Source organism: Vulpes vulpes, chromosome 1, assembly GCF_048418805.1.
Source record: "Vulpes vulpes isolate BD-2025 chromosome 1, VulVul3, whole genome shotgun sequence".
Lineage (NCBI taxonomy): Eukaryota > Metazoa > Chordata > Mammalia > Carnivora > Canidae > Vulpes > Vulpes vulpes.
Genome location: NC_132780.1, coordinates 95,955,214 through 95,973,239, shown reverse-complemented (window position 1 = coordinate 95,973,239; position 18,026 = coordinate 95,955,214). Strand labels below are relative to the sequence as shown.

At 36.5% G+C, this 18,026-nt stretch overlaps 1 protein-coding gene across 1 annotated transcript; it reads right to left on the bottom strand.

Annotated features, from left to right (window-relative positions):
- Positions 1-14,092: 14,092 nt before the first annotated feature.
- Positions 14,093-15,099, bottom strand: TAAR2 (trace amine associated receptor 2). Its single transcript, XM_025997824.2, is given in 2 exon segments — positions 14,093-14,863; positions 14,865-15,099. Coding segments are annotated over 2 exon segments (987 nt in total). The 5' UTR covers positions 15,081-15,099.
- Positions 15,100-18,026: the final 2,927 nt, after the last annotated feature.

Here is an 18,026-nt window from a genome sequence, read left to right as displayed (position 1 = left end):
CGGATCCTGTCAGGAGAGTAGAAAGGAAAATTGTTATTTTAACCAAAAGAAATTAATCATGAAATTTTCTTAAGAGATATTGGAGGATGTGTGACCTCTTAATGGCTGTAAGAGTTTGTCCAGTCTCAAGCTGAGGCTCCAAGGCTTCAATGGTGTTTGACTCAACAAAATTATTTAGCATGAAGATAACTCCTCAGTGAGCTTCCGAGCTGATAAAGCATAAAGTACAGACTTGGCTGCTGCAGTCAGATTCTGAGCTGTCTGACCAATGGTCACAGCTCTTCTGGGGCTCTACAGAGGGTAAAAGGACTTTTAGAGCACCAGGACTTAATTATTACTAAAAGAACTTAGTTTGCAAAAGGAAAAACAATGACCTTAGGAAGATTTTTTTCTTTCCTTGGCATTAATTTACCAGTAAACCACTCTCAGCTGTTTATCCCCGAAGATGTATAGGACAAAGCATAAATAAGAATAAATTAAAATAAAAGAAATAAGAATGAATAAAGAATAAAATAAAGATCAAAGATTAAAGCAAAAAAAAAAACAAAAGGAGGGAAGGAAAGAAGGAGAGAAGGAGGGAAGGGCAGACAATTAATAGATACAAACAGCACACTTGAATTTTCAACAGGATTCTCTTCATACACTAAATAAGTAACATATCTAAATTAAACACAAAATTTAAATGGATCAGGTTAGGTATATTATACCTGAGAAGCTTTGCGAAATATGTGTTCATTTGCCTTTATGCTTTCTTCTCTTTCTTCTTCTTATGTTTCTTTTCTAGGATTCAAATTTCTAGAGCACAGGATTTGATTCCAGTTTATCACTGTGTCTGTTCTGGATCCCTCTGGTTAGGCATCAATAACTATGCATTGTGCTCAGTCACAGAAGGAGGAGTGATATAATGTAATCGTTGAAATGCGATAAAACAAATATCACAAAGCTAACAACTAAGGTATTTACTGATATCCAATGATGAATATACATGTGCTTACATGGATATTTACTGCAGCATGACTTGTTACAACAGAAATCAGAAACAGTAGGGATCCAGTTAAATAAATTATGATATTTCCAAATAATGGAATATTTTACAGACTTTCTGAACAATTAGGCAAAACTGTTCCCCAGTATAGAATGACTCCCTAAGATGTGTACTAAGTGAAAGAACTAAGTGGCAGAACAGCATGTATAGATATTTTGCCATTTTTTTTAAATTGTGAGAGAACAATATGTACATATATGATTATTTGTGGAGATGCCTGTGTATGTCCAGAAAGATATGTAGGAAAGAGATTGCCTCTAAAAAAGAGGTCTATAAGATGAAAGGACAAAGACTAGAGGGAAATTTATTTTTTTTAATGTACAGACCTTGGTTCCTTTTGCACTTTTTAATATGCATGCATTCCTTAAAAAAATAGATTTTTAAACAAGCTTTTCTTTATTTTATTTTTATATATGTCATTCAAACTATTAATTAGAACTTTATCCAGCTGTATGCAGGGTTTAAAAACCCTTATAACTTGGGACACCTGGGTGGCTCAGTGGTTGAACGTCTGCCTTCGGCTCAGATCGTGATCCCAGGGTCCTGGGATCGAGTCTCGCATCAGGCTCCCTACAAAGAGCCTGCTTTTCCCTCTGCCTATGTCTCTGTCTTTCTCTGTGTCTCTAATGAATAAGTAAATAAAAGTCTTTAAAAAAATACTCTTATAACTCATGCGCATGAGGCTCCGAATTAGTTATAGAGTGCTGTCATCCAAATTCATACTATTAATATAATCTATGTTCAGTTTAAAAGTAATCTTTGTAAATTTGTCATTTTCAGTATTTGTAATATTTAAGAGAATTTAGCAGATTAGTACCTTTATCACCATAGCTTTGTGATTCCCACTTAAAATGTGTTATTATTTTTTTCTGTTACATTCTTAAAAGTTTTTTTTATTGTAGTACACATACCCAGTAAGTGCACAAATATCAAGCATACAGCTTATGAGTTTTTAAATGCATATAGACCTACATAGCCATAATCCAGAAGAGACATAGAATATTTCCAGCATGTGGGGATCCCTGGGTGGCTCAGCAGGTTTAGCACCTGCTTTTGGCCCGGGGCATGATCCTGGAGTCCCAGGATCGAGTCCTGCATCGGGCTCCATGCATCTCCCTCTGCCTGTGTCTCTCTGCCTCTCTCTCTGTGTGTGTCTCTCATTGATAAATAAATAAAATCGTAAAAAAAAAAAGAATATTTCCAGCATGCAGATGATTCCCTCGTAACCACTACTCTGTCTTCTTTCATCGAAGATTAGATTCTCCTGTCCTTGCAAATTTTTAAAAGTTTATTTCATTTTATTTTTTAGTAATCTCTATACACAACATGAGACTCAAACTCACAACCCTGAAATCAAGAGTTGCAGGCTTCTCTGACTGAGATACTCAGGCACCCCTCCTACAATTTTTATAGATGGGATTACAATATGTATACATTTAGTGGTGCTGCAATCTTATGTCAGGTGACCATATATATGTGGATCTGGTTCTGGAATTTCTGCTGTATTCTATCCTTGCACCATGGTAACTGTGCAATTACTGTAGCTTTATAGTAGTATGGAATATTTGCTGGGGAAGTCCTTAAGTTTGTTCTTCAAAATTGTTTTCTATATCCTTTGCATTCAACATAAAGAATGGTTGATGGGAGGGCAGGATTTATTTCCAAATTTTGGACAACTGGTAAGTCTTCAGGAATGTAACTTAGATCCATGGTGCTTTATTACTTCAAAACCCTTTTTCTAGGAAGATGAATCAGTGTTTCTTCTCTTCTTAAAATGATTCCCATAAATGTGAGCTCCTGAGATTTTAATAAGATTCAAAGTCATCTGTTATTAATTCATTTCCATATTTATTTATTTAATCATTTAAAATAACTCAAGGAATGTGTAATTTGCTGCATTAGGGAAAGAAAAGTTTCAACTGCTTATTCTTTCCTGTTCTCGTTTATTCGATTCCATCCATTCATTTATTTACTCAACATGGGTTTATCTATTGAGTGCTCTATTCTTTTTAATTTATTGGAAGCTCTTCAAGAGTTTATTCCACCTATATAGGTATCTATAATAGTCAAACTCATGAAGCAGAGAATACAGTAGTGATTACCAGAATGGGGAAGTGGGGAGTCATTGTACAATGGATGTAAACTTGTAGTTATGCTAGATTAAGAAATTCTAGAGCCCTGCTGTACAACATAGTACCTCTAATTAACAATATGGTATTGTGTACTTCAAAATTTGTTAAGAGGCTAAATCTCATATAAGTGTTCTCAAAACGCACACACAAACAACTAAAACTAAAAAGGGATGGGCAGAAGGTGTTGGCAATGTCCATTACCTTGATTATGGAGATGGTATCACAGGTGTTTGTGTATGTCCAAACTAATCCAATTGTGCAGTTCTTTGTATACCAATTATACCTCAGTAAAGCTGTTAAAAAAAAAAAAAGAATTTGTGGTCAACTTTTACCTTGAACAATGACTTTTCTAGAAACTCCTTTGAACTACAAGTTAACATCTCTCCTAAAAATACTTAATACATGAAAACTAAGTGAGTTCACAGTGTTTTTCTTTATGCTTTCTTTCAATATTTCAAAGTCTTCTTTTTAAAGAGTCTGTAGATGTTGTAAGAGTTTTAAATGGATATGACTGTTGAAATATATGGAAAACTGGGGCATTTTCTCCTCCTGCTTGTGCACTATCTCTCAAATAAATAAATAAATAAATAAATAAATAAATAAAATTTTTTTAAAAAAGAAATATAAGGAAAATCATGTACCTATGGGTCAAACCATGAACCTGGGTCAATGCTTCATAGCTTCTCTACTCTCTATTCCCTTCCTGTCCTCTCCTCTGTCCTTCTCTTTTTCCCTATCCTCCTTGTTTCTCTTCCCTGTGTTGCTTGAATTTTATTACTCATCTGAAATTCTAACTACTGGAGCCATGTCATAGATGCTATCCCTGAGTGACTCATAGGGACCACCAATTTTACGTTCACAGACTTGAGCCAGTAAATCTCACATGATTCCCCTTATTGATCACAGTGGGCTAAATGAAAAATAATGGACAAATTGGCATAAATCCAAACTCTTAGTAAGTTATTGCACCTGCTTTGCTATTTACTTTGGGGACATACACCTTACCATGAAAAATAAGCTCACTGGCTGGTTCTGGAGACACTTGACAGTGTACCTCTCACAGTGTATCATATCTACTTAGTGGGCTACAGAAAAACAAGTCCAGTTTTGACTGAGTCAGACATAAGAGACTCTAGACCTACATCAGATTCTCCCAAGCCATAGAGATTCAACCAGAGTGCACCTTGGTTCAGGCAAGCATTTTGGCAAGCTCCTTTCATTCCTTCTGATTCTATCATTCTTTCCTGACTAACCCAGAGAAAAAAAGAATTTGTCATGACAGAGGAACCTGTGTCATGTTAGATGGAGAAGCTCCTTTCCCAAGACTCAGGAAGATTTCTCTTTAGAAAGTCTTAGAGGATCTCTCTTTTGAGCTGGCTTCCACGTGGCTCTCCTGTTTGCTCTAGTTTAGGGTTTATTTCCAAAGAAGAGGGAACTAGAACTTTGGACTCAGGGTTTTTCTTCTAGTGTGAACTTCACCTCTCCCTACCTGTGAGCTTCTGGTCAAAGGAGGTATGCTAGACTAGATGGACCTTACAGGCTCTTCCAGCTCTGAAAGTCTGTGAATGATAGGTAGCCGAAAGGTCATCAGTTTTAAATCATCTTTCTGTAAACAAATAGAAAGAAGAAAAACAGAAATAAGATGAAAGAAAGACAAGGAATAAAGGATGTGGCCCAATGTAGGAATTCACTGAATAGTACTTTCATTCTGAGGTACATCTGACCAAGTCTCTACCTCTGTAGATACTCCTCCACTCCTTTCTTCTTTTTCACCAAGGAAAGGCTATGAGCATTTAACCTGGACCCCACTTTAGCATACAAGTGATAGCACTGGATAAACAATTGTTGAATGTAATCTGTGTTAAAATATACACCAACTCACATCTTGTATTTTCTTGACTTTACCTCCTAAAATAAACTCTAAGTAACAGCTACATCTTATCAGGCACAACTTTTTAATATATTATCATGAGGCAAGGAAGCTGTATATCTTATTAACCTCCGGCTTCTCAGCAACTTGGTTGGTGCTTATGACAGACACTTTTTGAATTAATAAAAATATAAATTTTCGAATGAATAAAATATAAATAAATGATAAGTTATGGTTTGTTTAAAAAAATATCTGCATTCTTCCAATAAAAGCAGTTGCTTCAATATGCTTGAAACCTTGCTATAAACAAATAGACTAGATCCAAGAGCACAGTTCATGAGCTTATCTTCCAGGACTAAATTGCTTCTATGGTGCTATAAAATAATCTCTTGTTATTTAGGCAACATTTAGACAAGTAGAAAGATTACTGTAGACATATTTTACTGATCCCTTAGGCTACTGAGAAGAGGATTCAAGATACTGAGTTTAGATAAATACAAAAGAGTCAGTGGGGGGCGGGGGGGGGAGAGCTCCTGACTGCTTCAGCTAAATGCACCTGGGAGGTGGTGACAGTGATGGCACATGACTCCTTGGTGTTTCATGAATGCATTAAGATGGGGTTATACTGGCTCTTTCCAGTCATTTATGCAATGTTTTAGCACCTTACCTAATCACTTCGCAGAGTTGGAGATTTTCTTCCAGCTGAAACTCACATACTCTCATAAATTAAATAGTGTATGGAAAGTACAGACTCACAATTAAACTTGCACAGTATGTAAGTCCTTGAAGATTTATGTACTTCAAGTATATTATTGCCCAAGAAACTCCCTGTCACATTTCAATTGCCCATATGACCTTAATGATGACAATTATGACCCTGAAACAACATCATGGGAGTACTGCATATAAATAACTCCTCCACTTTAAGGATTGAGAGGATTCTAGGAGGCGTTTTGACATGAGGTCAAATTTTCCACCTTGCACATTACTATTTTATACAAGGGAAACTTCACTTTCAGTACTTCGGTACTTTCAGAACTGGAGAAGACCTCAAATGAATGTTTACAAAGATGTATTGTGTGATGCAGTTTCCAGTCTCCTAGCTGTCTTACATCCTACAGTAGGGCTTTGAAATCAGGCTGACCTGGTTTGATGATTGGCTGAACCACTTATTAACCATATTACTTTGGACAAGTTTTTCAGTGTCCCAGAGCCTCAGTTTCCTCTATGAAATGGAGAAGTTGTCTCTGAAAATATTTAAGACCATTAGCATTATTTTTACCTTCCTCCCTGCTTTTCCTCCTAAGAATTATGGCATCTCCTCCAAGTTTGTCTTATTTTGAATCTTCCATGTAATTTACTATGTTGAACTACATGCCTCTATGAAATTGCCATTTTTGTAAGTTTAAAATGTTCAAATATTGATAATTTGAGGAACTTACTCTGGGGATCTTTTTCTTTTTCTCCCTTAAGTTTCACTTTCAAGCACCGACTGATAAAAAGTTTGGCGTATCTCCAATCACATACATGTGTAAGAAGTCAGATTTTCAATGCAAGATTATATCATGGAGCTAAAGCTCATTGAAGAGAATCTTCAGTGAGCACATTGATTTTTAGTAGGAGGAAAAGGTAGCCCAACAGCAAATTTTAGGTTCAGAATCAAATTTCCATAACCTTAAAGTGCTAGTATTATATAAGATGTAGTAGAAAATGGGAAATTTGTGATCCATGGTTCTAACAGAAGGAGGCAGAAATTTGTACATGCTATCTGCAAGGCACCAACTAATACAAGTATCACCACTGCTAGAAAACACATTCTCCTGTTTTGGATCCTATTTGGTAAAGAACTTAAAATCGCCATTGCCATCTATGTATGTATGTACGTACATACACTGTAATCCAAATTAAGATTTTTCTCATTTTTAACTGTTGAGAAATATCAAGTAGGAAGGATCAGCAAAGGGAGATATGAATAATTAGTACTGTTGTTCTTTAATACACTGACTCAAATTAAATGTAATAAGAAGGAAATTTTAAAGTTTTTTTTTAATTTGAACACAAATTTGGATGACATTAATAAATAATGTGCTTTCTTTTTTTTTTTTTTCTCCTTTGAATCCTGATTGTCCTGGAATTTAAGGCTGAAGCCTTGCATATTTCAACTGATTGCCCAACTGCTTAAGAAAACCACATAAAATTTCAAACTAGCCTCTGAAACCATGCACTCTTCTGAAAGTCTGCTCATGGTGTGCCAGTGAGAAAGAGTCTCTTATCAAAACCGGCACTGATTCAAAGGCCTAGAACTAACACTAACAGTGTTTCATTTCTCTTACCACAAGTCAAAAAAATGATGTCAATTTTAATATAATCTTCTAAGAAATTTATCTTAAGCTACAAAGTCTCAAATATGAATTCTGTTTTTAATGCTCTATCATCATGCTTATCCTGATAGTAAATCTTACCCAAAGAGCAGATTTGTATTAATTTTCTATTGAATTTGTTAAACCAAGACAGCAGGGTGACAGTACAAGGTGTAAATAGTATAGGTAGTATAATAAAAACAAACAAAAAGCAAAAGTTTGAAATTTATGAAAATTCATATATTGGATCTTTTCTGCTTAATTCCTTAATACCTAATATAGTCTATAAGGACTGTTTAAAGACTACAATTACAAAGACTCTTTGGAAGACATTTCAAGGATGACAGGTAGACTATATTCAAATATAACACTGAAAACTAAAAAACAGAAGGAAAAGAGTTCTTTCTGTAAGGCTACTTTATAACTATAGTAGTTTACATGTGATGACACCAAAAAGTAAAAGTAGCATCTGGCACGTAAATGACTGATTCCAAATGGCTCACAGTTCGTGAGTCAGCCTTGTCTAATCACATAGCAGCTGGCCACGGGTAGAGGTGACCTCTTGAGCATGTTGCCTTCTCAAAAGCAGCTGGCATCAGGAAACACATTTAAAGTGACAGTAAAAATGCACGAACAGGCAGAGCAACCTGCATTTCGGAAAGCGAGGGCAGAAAGAAGAGCAAAAACAAAAAGCAAAGCCAAACATCTTTCTTATAATTAGCTATAAACAATGGCATTTTTGAAAACCAGCAGAACAGAAGAATCTCTGCTAAAATCATTATGCATCAGAGAAAGTGTTAGAGGGCCCAAGAGGAACTGTTCTAAGTATACGTTTTATCAAGATCACATACACGTTTTCCGTTGGACACAAGGGAAAGAGCCTGAGAAAGCACACCCTGGCTAGAACAGCAGAGCACGCTTCTGCACGCTGCAAGTATATGTTACCAGCATCTGTCTGCTGCCTTTTCTTCCTGCAGTTGGCAATAGCACAGCCACTCTGCCCACAGCAGTCTCCATACTGCCCTGCAAATGCTCACTCCATGGCTTAGCCAATCCCTTTTCCTGCACCTGATTGCCCTTTTCATCTCTGACCACTTCAAGGCTCAGCAGAAGTATCATTTCCTTCCAGGATCTTTTTTTGACTCTCCCATTTGGAGTTAACCTCATGAAATTATACAGTAGTAGGGTGGCCAAAGATCACAGAGATAGGTGATTCCACTTCCTCATGTTACAGGGACTTTGATTTCAAATACCTTTGTTTCCTTTTGGCACAATTGTTTTCTAACATAGCCTTATCTTAACTGTAAATCTCTTTTTTAAAAAAAATATACGATTTTATTTATTTATTTGAGAGAGACAGAGAGCACAAGGCGGGTGAGGGGAACAGAGAGAGGGAGAAGCAGGCTCCTACTGAGCAGGGAGCCCAAAGCAGGGCTCTATCCCAGGACCCTGGGATCATGACCTGAGCCAAAGGCAGACACTTAACCTGCTGAGCCACCCAGGTGCCCCTTCACTGTAAGTTTCTTGAAAAAATTTTCTGTCTATCCCCATTACCCTTCCAAGTCTTGCAACACTTTCTACAGAGCTGTGTACGTGGCAGGTATGTAGTAACAGCTTGTTGAGTTAAATGCAAGGACACTAATCCCAACAACTAATCCCAACACCCAAAATCTGGTTAATAAGCATCTTCTCTCATGGTAGTAGAGACATCTGGTTTAGGAATGATTAAAATATCAGGAAAACAGTTAAGTGCTGCTCAGAACGTAGGTAATAAACTTCCTCCCAAAATAAACAGTATTCTAAATGAAACCCAGTCCACAATTAAAATTTTTTATGTCTTAAAGTTTCTAAATTACTTGAAAGGCACATCCCCACTATAACTAAAGGCTTGAAGTAACTATTGCCATTAAAGGCTGGAACCAACATTATAACCTAGGTCTTTTGGCTCCTGTTCAGTGACCCTCCCACCATGTCTTTCTTTCTCTAATTATGATAACAATTCACATCTGAGCTATTTGGACAGCAGAAAGTCTATGGCTTCATCTGCTTATCATTTCTCACACTAGGCCTTGCTCATCAAAGCATGTTCCATAGAACAGCCACATTATCATCTCCCAGGAATGTTTTGGGAAATGAAAAATCTTAAGCCATCCCAAAGTGCACTTCTTAGCAAGATACCTATGTTATTTGTATGTTCAATGAATTCCAGAAGAACAATTCTAGACAATAAAGAAACTGCATTTTTTGTTTGGACACTCTTTGTATCTGAAGTGAGTAAATAATTTTGAGCAGCAAAGAACAGCTGAATACCTTAAGTCAATGCCGCTGGCAAGAGAAAAATACCAAAATTGAAATATGTAGTGAATTAAGTAGTATATAACAAGAATTGTTTATTAAATTATAATATTAAAGAGGAGAGTACAATTTAGCATTATTGAGACATGTAAGTACCTTATATTTATTAAATCGTGTTTGGCATAGTTCTTGAATTTTATAAAAACATGTTTTATATGCCACCACATAGAAATTTACAAACCTTGCCAAACAAAGTTTGATGGAAAATTTACAAAGTTTCTTTCACTTAAATTTCATAATAATCATTTTCCAGTTAGGGAAAAAATCCTACATCCTCTACTGCAACAATTTCTGGTTTTCTATGAAATTTAGTGATCTGGTCCAACTATTTTGTAAAAGAGAGTAAATTGGCTTTTTTTTTTTTTTTTTTTTTTTAAAAAGGGATAGTACATTTCCAATTTTTTAAATTGACCCAATACCTTCCCTCTTCTGAAAAGTTAGTTGGGAACCATTGAGTCTCTTATGGTGGCTTTACAGGTGTGATGTCAGGAAGTTCTAGGAAGTGCAGTGTTAAGGATTGATCTGATTCATATAAGTTTGCCTCTGCTCTCAAGAGACCTGAAGTGGGGAACTCAGATCCAGGAGCTCCAACAGAGGAGTAAAGTGCAGAGCCCCAGTGTAATTGCCCTTCTCTCTTTCCTGGAGGATATTGAAATATTCTGTGTATTTTTAATGTCCCAAGTACTTCTCAGTTTGTTTGTTTGTTTTTTTCCCAAATGAAGGACAATTTTATATCAGTTTCATGGGAATTTTGGCTTCATTCTGGGAGGATAAGGTACCAAAGATAAGGTATCCTTCTATATATTAAAAATACACAGATATGTGTAGGTTAAATTAAACATTGGCTGATATCCAAAGGAGGGACAATTGTCTGATTTAGAAAAGATTGCTGTTTAGACCTTGACTCCTGAATGTAATAAGATATTGGTGGAAGAGGGAAGTATTTATTTTTGCTTTAGTGATTTATATCAATTTGACTAAAATCCTTAGTAAGAAAAGCCAATTAATTAAAGTGTCACAAATCTTGAAAAAAATCAGTTCAGTGGACAAAGAACACTGCATAAGAAGAGCCAGGTTCTAATTCCATTTTTATAATGGTCTGTATAATCCAGGACAGATCATTTAATATGTCTGGGCTCAGTTTTCTCATTTGCAAATTCCTTAAAAATCCTGGTTGTGGAAGGGAGACTACTTTACTAAATCTGGGAAATGATGAAAGCCAGACAGTATATAGGAAGATGTATTACTTCCTTCACTAGCAAACAAGTCAGGATGACTATATTCTGAAACCAAAAAGTGCCATGAAAACCTATAGAAAAAATGATCTGTTTCAATGAAAGGGGACTAACTGAGCAGAACTTTACGGAGGGACTATTTGATGTTTTTAAAATATGGATAGGATATCTGACAAAAAGAAAAGAAGCATTGTAAAAAACTTTATGGTGCACATAGAGCTAACAGTTTTTTTTAAAGACTTTATTTATGAGAGACACACACAGAGAGGCAGAGACACAGGCAGAGGGAGAAGCAGGCTCCATGCAGGGAACCCAATGAGGGACTCGATCCCAACACCCTGGGATCACGCCCTGAGCGAAAAGCAGACGCTCAACCACTGAGCCACCCAGGCATGCCTGGGCTGCCAAATTTTTATCGCATCTGTAGGCACCAGCATAAACATCAACCACCATCACAAACATCCTTCTGTTAAAAAAAAAAAAAAAAAAGGAAAGAAAGAAAAGAATGTCTAAACCTCTTCAACAAATGTCAACAAACTTACACCAAGATATTTAGTTTTATTTTCTAAAGTCATATGTCAAAGAATTGGGAGAAAATTTAATAAATATTAATTCAAAATGATTCTACTTTGGGCAGCCCAGGTGTCTCAGTGGTTTGGTGCCGCCTTCGGCCCAGGGCCTGATCCTGGAGACCCGGGATCGAGTCCCACCTCGGGCTCCCTGCATGGAGCCTGCTTCTCCCTCTGCCTGTGTCTCTGCCTCTCTGTGTGTGTCTCTCATGAATAAATAAATAAAAATCTTAAAAAAAAAAAAAAGATTCTACTTTACAATAAAACTAAAATCTATTTTACTTATTTTTTTAGCAATTGGTCTTTTAAAATAAAAAGAAAAAATAAAGATAGGGACATCTGTGTGCATGTGTGTGTTCAAACACCAAACAGCATAAACATCAGTATTTCATTAAAAAGAATCACCAAATAGACTCAATAGCATCCAACACACCATATTAGCTTTCATAACTGCATCTGGCTTTAATTACTCTCTTCTTGAAAAATTATTGTTTCCATTTATTTTGTACTTGCAATTTCTTTCACCATCTCAAAGGATCTCTGCCATTTTTCCTCCAGTTAAGGCTATAGGGAGGGACCAACCTATCAGCAGGCTAGGAAGGATGGAAGGTCTAGACCATAAGTGGCAGGGCTATCTTTGGGCAGGTGGGCAAAACTAATATTTCAGCTGATTGCTGAATGGTCACTGTTTGTGATTTGTGCAATTAAGTAAGATCAAAGCAGACTTACAGGCAGTTATGTAAACTTCCACAAAGAGGAAAAATTGCTAATCTGTTCATTGATATAGTGTAAAGAAATTAACCAAAAAAATTTTAGTGGAATGCAGTTAACACACACACTAACTAAAATTAAAATGTTGTAAGGTAATATTTACCCTTAATATAAGTGATATATTCTGAGATCTATTTTCTTCTGTTCTTTGCTTTTCATGAAAAATGTCATTTACAGCCAGTGGTGTACTGGCACCACTCATATCCACTGACAAAAACAGGTTAAATTTTCAGGAATTCTGAAAGCCAGGTGATCTTACAATCATAACTTAAAACCAGCTAAATGTATTTAGCTAAATCAGCTAAATTTATATATATATATATATATATATATATATATATATATATATATGAATCAGTTTCATGGAATAATGTAAATATATACACAATATATATACAATATATTTATATATTTGTATGTATATATATACATATATATATTTGACATATATATATTTGACAATTTTCTTGATATATATATATATATATATATATATATATGAAGAAAGAAAGAAAAATTGTCAAATTCTACAAATCAAAGCTTTCTCTTTCTTTGTTTTTCTTTCTTTCTTTTCAGGGCCAGGTGTTAAATACTTAGCAGCACACCATCAGTTGCAGACCACTAACTTCATTTCACAAGTTATTTATGGATCTTAGTTTACAGTTAAAAGGACACTGAATTAACAAATATATAGTTTCCAGTACCTAGAGCCCCCCACACCATAAATATTAGTTTTCTTTTTAGCTTTCTCCTCCTACCACTCTATGATTCAAACATGTATGCATAAATATTAAGGCAAACAAACAAAACACAACTTTTTGGTATATATTTACATTTATTAAAAATCAGAATACAGGAGCACCCAGATGGCTTAGTCCTTTGGTGTCTGACTCTTGGTTTCAGCTCAGGTCATGATCTCAGAGTTGTGAGATCCAGACATGAGTGGGGCTCCACACTGAGCATGGAGTCTGCCTGGCACTCTCTCTCTCTCTCCCTCTACCCTAACCCCCACTTACACGTGTGTTCTCTCTCTTAAAATAAATAAATAAATCAGAACACCAATCCACAAAATGTGGATGAGTCTCAGGGAGGAAGGAAACACAGAGTAGAAGTCTCCTGCAAATAAACAGAAAACTGCCAGCGGCTGTGGTTAAGATGATACATGCGTGAAATCTGTGGTCTTTAATGTGTGGCTGCCCTTATTTTTTTTTAAAGAAAACTTTAATCTCACCACAGTAAAATCTAGTAAAGCTTTAACTCTGCTAACCAATGATTGGTTTCTGACAGATTATGCAATTTTTAAATTATTTCTATATTCATTTATCTGTGATTATTAGTTGATGTTTCAAAATATATCTGGTCAGGTGCCAAGGAACAAAAAGCGAATAGAAATATCACACAAAGTGCTGGTGCTGGTAGGAGGGGGCAGCAGTCATTAAGCTCAGCTTGTGCCCTGATCCCTTCCAACTGGCATAAAAGTCCTGTGTGTTCTCTTAACACCATTCCAGACTTTTCTTCATCTTCTCTTTATCTTTCTTTCTTCCTTTCTATTATACCTAAAAGTAGTGGGTGTATCATGTATTCTGAATAAGAGGGATTTGGAGTTCAAAGAGAAAATTCCTATTTTTTCCTCAAGTCTTAGAAATGAAAAGCTTGCCATGGTAGCCAAAAGCAGACACACACACACACATACACACACTTTAAGTGACTTTCTAAGTTCTAGGTTTTTTTTCTTCAATTCATTCATACAGTAGCCTATTCGGTTTCTTTTTGAGTAAACAAATTAGTATTATGGAAATGTGAGCTGAAAATTTTACCTGGTAAAATGTACTTCAGTTCTCTTCAAAACTAGGGATAGAAGAAACGACATATTAAGGGATTACATGTGGAGTTAAAATAGCCAAACCGTATCAAAGCATCAAACAAAACCACGGGAGTAGAGAAGTCCAGAAATGGATCCAATAAAATTGTGAAGAAACAGGGAAACCAACATAATAAGAAAACACCCATCCCTATTCCTAAAGTTTTGGCCACTTTTTTGTCTTTCCTCATTTGATTATTTTGATTTTCTGGCAAGTTATTGATTGCATGAGCATGTTTTCTTGATACTGCAAAAATCTTGCCATAAATCCCCACCATCACAGACCCAGGAGTGAAGAAACCTGCCATCAACAAAGTGGTTCCCCATAGCTTGTTGAACATCACTGGGCAGGAACTGGAACAAGCCACCAAGATATCATAGCCTTCTATATCATCGTCGTAGGCCTCTGAGAAGACCACCCAGAAAGCAAATGCTTGGGGGACGGACCAGCAGAGAAGTAGCAACCGCTTAGTGAGGGAAATCGTCATTTTTGTAGAATAACATAAAGGGTAACAGATAGCATAAAATCTATCAATGGCCACAGAGCAAAGATAAAAAATGGATGGTATGCCAAGCATCAGGTCAAAACTGTAATGAATCTTGCAAAATGTAAGCCTGAAATACCAGCAAGTCTCCACTGATCTGACAATACTATAGGGCACGATTGGTGAGTCCCAGGAGGAAATCAGTGACTACCATGGAGAGGATGAGGAAGGTGGTTGGTGTGTGAAGCATCCTGAAGTAGGAAATGGAAATGATTATGGCAAGATTGCCAAACACCATGATGAATATGGCTCCTGCCAAAAATGAAAACATAGCAGCTTGGACACCCAGTGGTTGTCCAAGATCCATTTTGATATCCTGGGCAAGATCCATTTCCATATGAAGAGCAATCCCATATTTCCTTCAGAAAAAGCAAGGACACATGAAACTTTGTCAGATATATAATATAGGGGGCACCTGGGTGGCTCAGCAGTTGAGCATCTGCCTTTGCCTCAGGGAGTGATCCCAGGGTCCTGGGATCGAGTCCCGCCTGCTTCTCCCTCTGCCTGTGTCTCTCATGCATAAATAAATAAAATCTTTTTTAAAAATATACGTAATGCAGTACATAATACATCAAATAGTCTTTATTTTATATAAATTTTCATAGAAAAATATAGAAGACTCAAGGAAGAGATTTAATTATGCTAAAATATTAGTTATGATCTTTCTCGTTTATTTACCTTAAACTTTATTTTCAAGTTCATAGAATGTTAACCTGAGTTTAAATGGTCGTTATTTACTGTATACTTTCCTGGTTACAAATTATATCACTCACATTTAGCAAGCTCTTACCTTATGCCAGGGCCAGAAATTTTTAAAAAGAAGAGAGGAGAAAAAGAAAGAGAAGACTGGAAGGGAGGTGAAGGAGAAGAGAAGCAACCAATTAATTATCTAATTTATTGTAACTGATGTTCCTTATGTTCATAGAAAGACTGAATATGTATTAGAAAATACAGTCACTTCTTTCTCACATAAGTCTGGAACAAATAATCAGATTTTATTTAATTGAAGTCTACTGCCTTGTGGGACCAGGAAATTATTTTCACTTGAAAATTGTTTCATTATGTGTTGTGCTCTTTTCATGGTGTCTTTTATTTTGAAAGGGGGAATCACTTAAGGATGTATAATGATTGGAGACATTCGTCTTCAGCCAGGTGTGGAGCTTTGACTAGCATCTCACTAACCAGAGCACCTGAATCAGACACAGGTAGAGGCCAAAGGTGGGCCACCCTTGCTTCTGTGTGAGGGGCAAGCACACCTCTGTGGTACTTCTCAGAGCTCTGGTCAGTACAGAACGGGCAAAAATGAAAGCCTGATGTTTTAGTACGGGGGTCACATAGAGAGCTAGCAGCAGACACTAAGTGAGCTTTAGGATGACAGGCTGTCTCCACTCCCTCCCCTTGTTGGCCCAGTATCTTCATTCTGCATACAGAAATTTGCAAGATACCATTTACATGTATATTTCTTAAATTTAAATTCAATTTGCCAACATGTAGTATATTAGTTTCAGATGTAGTGTTCAACAATTTATCAGTTGTGTATCACATCACATCACATGCTCAGTGCTCATCACATCATGTGCCCTTCTTAATGCCTGTCACCCAGTTACCCCATTCTCCCACCCACCTCCCCTCTAACAACCCTGTTTGTTTCCTATAGTTAAGAATCTCTCATGGATTTTCTCCCTCTCTGATGACTTCCCAGTCAGTTTTCTCTCCCTTTCCCTGTGATCCTCTGCCCTGTTTCTTATATTCTCTGTATGAGTGGAACCATATGACGATTGTCCTTCTCTGATTGGCTTACTTCACTCAGCATAATACCCTCCAGTGCCATCCACATCGAAGCAAATGGTGGGCATTCGTCCTTTCTGATGGCTGAGTAATACTCCATTGTATATGTAGACCACATCTTCTTTCATCTTTCATCTTTCGATGGACACCGAGGCTCCTTCCACAGTGTGGCTATTGTGGACATTGCTGCTATAAACATTGGGGTGCAGGTGTCCCAGCATTTCACTGCATTTGTATCTTTGGATTAAATACCCAGCAGTGCAATTGCTGGGTCGTAGGGCAGGTCTATTTTTAACTCTTTGAGGAACCTCCAGACAGTTTTCCAGAGTGGTTGTACCAGTTCACATTCCCACCAACAGTGCAAGATGGTTCCCCTTTCTCCTCATCCTCTCCAACATTTGTCGTTTCCCGTCTTGTTAATTTTCCCCATTCTCACTGGTATGAAGTGGTATCTCATTGTGGTTTTGATTTGTATTTCTATGATGACAAGTAATGTGGAACCTTTTTTCATGTGTCTGCTGGCCATTTTTATGTCTTCTTTAGAGAAATGTCTATTCATTTCTTCTGCCCGTTTCTTGACTGGATTATTTGTTTTTGGGGTGGTAGATTTTGATAAGTTCTTTTGGAAGGCAACATGCTCATGAATTAGCATAACTTTCCTTTTTAAAGTACATTGGAGAAAAAAGCACTATCTACTACAAAGCATAACATTTAATACTGTAGAGAGTCTTTGGCCATTAAAGATTTCACAAATATCAGACATGACCAGTTACTAATAGACCAAGTGATAGATCCTCAGCACCCATGAGCACCATCACACGTTGAGCAATAACTGTTTACTGAGTGCCCACAACACACAAGACATAGCGAAAGAACAAGAAAGCATGAACTAGTCCCTGGCTGCAGAGATTCTACAAATCAGCCGATAAGGCAAAACACACCAACACTTAAAACCTAAATGATTCTGCACCACAGATAAAAAACAACTAGGTCTAGGCAAAATATGTAAAACAAAATATGGACAAGAGAATTTCAGGCTGAGGTAGACAAGAATGATCTGGTGGGGGCAAGACTTTCCATCTGGTTCTCAATAGATGAGTGAAATTTAAACAGAAGAGAGAAAGCTGGTTCCAAGCAGAAGAAAAGCTGAAGAAAAAGCATGAGGTTGTTCAGAAACCTTCATTCTCAGGGTCTCTAAAACAGAGAAAATAAAGGTTGAGGAGAGAATAGAATGGGAGGAGAGAGGGTTTCTAGTTTCATTGTTGCCCCCTAAACCAGTGGTCTTAGCCAGTAGTCAAGGAGTTTCCCATTTTGTTCTTAAATTTAAGTAATGATTTAAAAAAAGAAAAATGATTTTAAAAAATACATAAAACAATTAAGATAGCTGCAGGATGATGAATGCAGATTTGAAATTTAAAACTTTCTTCAACTGATTCTTTTTTATTGAAGAATAATTGACACACAAGATTGTATTCATTTCAGGTGTACAAAGTAC